Source organism: Chinchilla lanigera, unplaced genomic scaffold (genome assembly GCF_000276665.1).
Source record: "Chinchilla lanigera isolate Chin_1 unplaced genomic scaffold, ChiLan1.0 scaffold00050, whole genome shotgun sequence".
NCBI classification, from domain to species: Eukaryota; Metazoa; Chordata; class Mammalia; order Rodentia; family Chinchillidae; genus Chinchilla; species Chinchilla lanigera.
In genome coordinates, this window is record NW_004955451.1 from 17,218,074 (window position 1) to 17,223,216 (window position 5,143).

The 5,143-nt window shown below is 62.5% G+C and overlaps 1 protein-coding gene across 1 annotated transcript; it reads left to right on the forward strand.

Moving 5' to 3' along the window:
- Positions 1–1,689: 1,689 nt before the first annotated feature.
- On the forward strand, positions 1,690–3,816 carry G6pc3 (glucose 6 phosphatase, catalytic, 3; the record flags this gene model as incomplete). The annotated part of the gene is given in 5 exon segments (XM_013519201.1): positions 1,690–1,796; positions 2,430–2,520; positions 2,597–2,715; positions 2,884–3,025; positions 3,253–3,816. Coding segments are annotated over 5 exon segments (823 nt in total), but the record flags the coding sequence as incomplete, so codon positions are not given.
- Positions 3,817–5,143: the final 1,327 nt, after the last annotated feature.

Consider the following 5,143-nt stretch of genomic DNA (forward strand, 5'->3'; position numbering starts at 1 on the left):
GCGTCGAGTCCACAGGACTCGCTGGGAATCCGGGTTTTAGCACGGACCTAGCATCCAGGCGGCAGAAAAACCAACTTCGCAGCTCACTTTTTTTCTTTTCTTGCGGGGGGGGGCGGTGTTTCCGGTACCGAGAATCGAACTCACGACCTTGCGCTTGCCAAGCGGGCGCTGTGCCGCTGAGCTAAATCCCCAACCCCGCAACTCACTTTTTCATTCATCTTTTCCCTCGCTTGACGCCGTTGTTAAGCATGTGTGTGCACACCTGTAATCCCAGCTACTCAGGAGGCTGAGGCAGGAGGATCTAAAATCCCCGACCAGCCTGGGCAAGTCATAGACACCCTGTCCCAAAATAAAAAATACAAGGGCTGGGGATGTCGCTCCGAGATGGGTGCTTGTCTACGTGGGAGGCCCTGGGTTCAATCCCCAGTACCGCACGCGCGCGAAGCAGCAGCAGGCTTTGTGCCCGCGGTGCACGGGCTGCCTGTGTATTCCGGTCTGTGCTCTGCGGCGCAGGCGGTACTAGAAAGATTGCTAGAATGCAGAATCTCGGGCCCTAGGCCAGATCCTGTGAATCAGAATTTGCGTGTCAGCGAGGTTCCCAGGACACTCCTCTCCCTTTCCTTCACTCACCCCGAGACAGCCGGAAGCAGGATTCCGGGCGGCGGGTGGGGTGGAGGCCTGCAGCCCGGGTCATCACCCTGGTGCCACCTGTGTGCTCTTCAGGGCGCAGAAGGGCCCGCCAGGCTGGAAGGCTCAGCTGCCTCGCCTCAGCCTCTGCTGACACGTCTGTCCCGGCCTGGGAGGGAAGGGCGGGCTGGACGGGCTTCCGGCCAGACAGTGGGACTGGGACCCACCTTGCTTGCCCTCCTCTCGCGGCTGCTCCCTGCCGGCGCTTCCTTCTGGCCTCCTCCTGCCTGCTCCTTGGCAGAGCCCCTGCCTCCCTGCCTCCCTCCCTCCCTCCCTCGGCAGCACAGCCCTGCGCTTCGCTGTGCGGGTGTGAGGCTCCAGCTTGGGAGGGGAGCCGCGGCCGGGAGGCTCCCTGCCAGGCTTCCTGCCTGCGTGTTGTCGGCCTGCTCGCTCCAGCCGCAGCCCGGTCTGTGTGGTTCCCTGAGCTCAGCCTACTCCTGCCCGGCAGGGAAGGTTGAATCTCCTGTGCCCTTGTTCTTGCTCGGCTCCTGTGCTGTTTCCAGGCATAACAAGCTGGGCTGAATAGTCCAGGCCTGGGTGATTTAGCTGGGGTTGGGGACTTGGAGAGGAGCAGGCCAGGTCTGAGCTGTCTGGGGAGAAGAGCTGGCCCGGCAGAGGGTAAGACCAGGATGTCTGAGTGCCTCAGAGCCACATGTGTACACACACATGCACACGCACACACGCACACACAGTTTTGTTTTAAACTGTCTTGTTCTGTAATTTAGGCTGGCCTTGAACTTGTACGATCCTCCTGCCTCAGCCTCCCAAGTACTGGGGTTACAGGTGTGCACCACCACACCCTGCACAATTTTTTGCCTCTGTATCACCTTTGAAAAATAATGTGCTTTTCCTGTCCAAGGTGGAAAACCACAGCAAGGGTCATAACCAGAAACTGTCCCTTTCTGACCCTGGGCCTCAGGAGCCCTCCCACGCCCCCTGTGCCTCACCTCTCCCGCTGGGTCGAGTGCACGGCGGTGTCAGCCTGCCCCTCCTCTCTTCCAGGTTTCTCTTCGGAGACCGGCCCTTCTGGTGGGTGCACGAGTCCGGGTACTATAGCCAGGCTCCAGCCCAGGTTCACCAGTTCCCTTCTTCATGTGAAACTGGTCCAGGTGGGCAGCCCATGCCTCTTCCTCTCCCGAGTTGCCCAGGTTTCTGTGAGCACCTCCACCAGGGCTGGCCTCTTGGCCCCCAGCCCAGAAAACAAACCCCAGGAAGAGCAGGTTGGGTAATAGGAGGTGCCCAGGCCGTGGGCCAGCTGCCCACCTTGCACAGAACGGAGCCAGCAAGCCACGTGCAGGGTGCACACCTGCAGTCCCAGTGCTCTGGGAGGCTGAGGCAGAAGGGTCACAAGTCTGAGCCCAGTCTGGGCAACTTAATGAGATTCTGTCTCAAAATAGAAGTATAAAAAGGGCTGAGGATGTAGCTCAGTGTATTGGGTTCAGTCCCCAGTATGGCAGACAGACAAACAGCAGAGAACTCCGAGAGACAGGGCCGGGCAGAAGGCCGAAGGCTGTGTCTTCAGGTGGTGAAAGAAAGGGCCACTGGCCAGAGGGGGCAGCTGACTGGTGCTGGGCAGCTGCTCATGGGGGCGGGGGGAGCGGGACCCCAGTCCTCAGGAGGCTGAGGCGGGAAGATGGCAAGTGCAAGGCCAGCCCGGGCTGTGTCCAGACACCCTGTCTCAGCCAGGGAGGCAGCTGCGTCTGCTGTCACCGTCCCTCACCCCAAGTCCCTGGTTCCCACAGGCAGCCCTTCCGGACACTGCATGATCACGGGGGCCGCGCTGTGGCCCGTGATGACGGCACTGTCTTCCCAGGTGGCTGCCCGGTCACGCAGGTAACCAGTGGGAGCAGGGTGGGGCGCAGGAGCAGGTGGCTTCGCGGGACCCCATGGGCTGGTGTCTGTCTTTCAGCCGCTGGGTGCGGGCCATGCCTAGCCTGGCCTACTGCACCTTTCTGCTGGCCGTCGGGCTGTCCCGGATCTTTCTCCTGGCGCACTTCCCCCACCAGGTGTTGGCTGGGCTGGTGGCCGGTGAGCCCGGGGATGGGGGTGGGCCCTTCGGGTCTCCGCGCTCCCTGCCTCCCCAGAGCTCAGGGGTCCCGTGTCTTAGTCCGTTCTCCCGCTGAGCTGCGCAGTGGCTTGGGCGTTGGGGTTGGGGTGTCGCCTCCTGGACATTCACTGCTTCCCCTTGTGCCCCAGGTGCAGCCCTGGGCTGGCTGATGACCCCCCGAGTGCCCGTGGAGCGGGAGCTCAGCTTCTACGGGCTGACCGCGCTGGCCCTCATGCTGGGCGCCAGCCTCATCTACTGGACCCTTGTTACGCTGGGCCTAGACCTTTCCTGGTGAGTTGCCCTGGAGCCTGGGCAAGCTGGGTTGTCCCGCCTGTGACCCCTCCGGCCCTCCTGCCTCAGCCTCCTAAGCAGCTGAGGTTAGAAGCTAGTGGATCTTTGGTTCATTATGGCAAAAAGAGGATCTGTGCCCTGACCCTGGCACGGGCTATCATGGTACAGCGGGATGTGGAGGGGCCCCGGGCTCCCGGTACCACCCTCCCACAAGGATGCTCCCGCAGGTCCATCAGCCTGGCCTCCAAGTGGTGCGAGCGGCCTGAGTGGGTGCACATTGACAGCCGGCCCTTTGCCTCGCTGAGCCGGGACTCGGGGGCCGCCCTGGGCCTAGGCATCGCCCTGCACTCGCCCTGCTACGTCCAGGTCCGCCGGGCGCGACTGGCCGGCAGCCAGAAGATGGCCTGCCTGGCACTGGCCATGGGGCTGCTGGGTGCCCTGAGCTGGCTGGGCCACCCGCCCCAGGCCAGCCTCTTCTACATCTTCAACTTCCTCAAGTACACGCTGTGGCCCTGCCTGGTGCTGGCCCTGGTGCCCTGGCTGGTGCACTCGCTCAGCACCGTGGAGGCCCCGCCCGCCCACTCCTCCTGACCGCCTGGCCACACTCCAAGCACAGCCCCAACCCGCCCTTGCCGAGGGTCCTGCTCCTCACACCTGGCCTTGCCCCCAGGAGGCCCCTCCAGTCTCCCTGCTGCCCCTGCCCTTCCAGCTCCATACAAAGGGAGCTAGACCCATGTGTTCCTACAACTCGGGTAGGGGCAGGAACTCCAATAAAGTCCTGAAAACTTGGGGTTCCTTTGTTTTATTTTTGAGATGTCTATGTGTTTCATTTTGTATACTTCTATTTTTTTGTACCGGGAATCGAACTCAGGACCTTGCGCTTGCCAGGTGCTTATGCCATTGAGCTATATCCCCAGCCCCTCACTATATATTTCAGGCTGCCCTTCCACCCTCAGAAATCTTCCTGCCTCTGCCTCCTGAATGCTGGGGTACAGGCATGCACCGCTGTGCCTGGCCTGGGGTTCCTTGTTTTCTGGTTCTCACATCTCCGCCAACCTTGCCTGCTCTGCTGGGGCCCTACTGAGGCCAACCTGCGCGCACACAGGCAGAATCAGGAAGAAGGGGCTCTTAGGCTGAGGCCATGGGAGCGGCCTGAAGGGTGGGTGATGGTGGGTGAACCCTATCCTCCGTCCCACCCAGCCTCTACTTTCCCAAATTGGCTCTGGTCCAGGCTGCTGAACAGGACGTCTTTCTGGCTGGGAACCTCTACCCAGCTGGGAGTCCAGAGAACAGATGTGGACCCCAGGAGGCTCCAAAGACAAGTTTATTTACACAAGGACATGGGGGACGGGTCACAATGGGACAGGAGCCACAGCAGGGGACAAAGCAAGGAGGAAGCTTGCGGGACGGACATGAGCCAGGCCCCTGGGCCCCTGCTCGCTATAGGAGGGTCCAGATGGCCTCCTGCCCTCCCTGCCCTGGGCCTGGCTCAGCCCTGCAGAGGTAGGAAGAGGGGCGCTGAGTGTGGAAGGGGTGGTCAGGCCCCTGGAGCCACTTCCCACCTCTGGTTTCCTGCAGCTGACTCTGCTCCACCAAGAAGAGGCCAGGCCCCAGGCCCCAGGCCCCTGGTTCTGGCTCCATGGTGGCGGCCGGCAGGGAGACAGCCGGGACAGGGCTGGTGCTTGGGCTCTGGGCCCCTCACCATCCTGGAGAACCCAATCTATAGCCCCTGGAAGGGAGGTGAGCCACACCCTTCTCTGCAGGGCCCATCGGCACCCAGGAGGGTAGGGAGCCACAGCCAGCCACAGCCAGCCACAGCCAGCCACAGCCAGGCCCAGCCCGACCCCCGATTTCCCTCTGCCCTGGCCAGACAGCCTGGCCCCAAACTACAGGAGAGGGACTGTGGCACCATGGGGACACAGGAAGGGACAGCAGTGGGTCCTCCCTGAGGCCAGAGGGGGGGCACAGCCAAGCCAGGGCACCCACGGCTGCTCCCACCTCGCCTGAGCCCTAGTGCTGCCCAGCCCCAGGGGTCAGTGCAGGGACACAGAAGTGGCTGTGACAAGGGCCCAGGCAGGGCCACAGGGCGCGGCTGAGACATCAACACGGCACACGCTG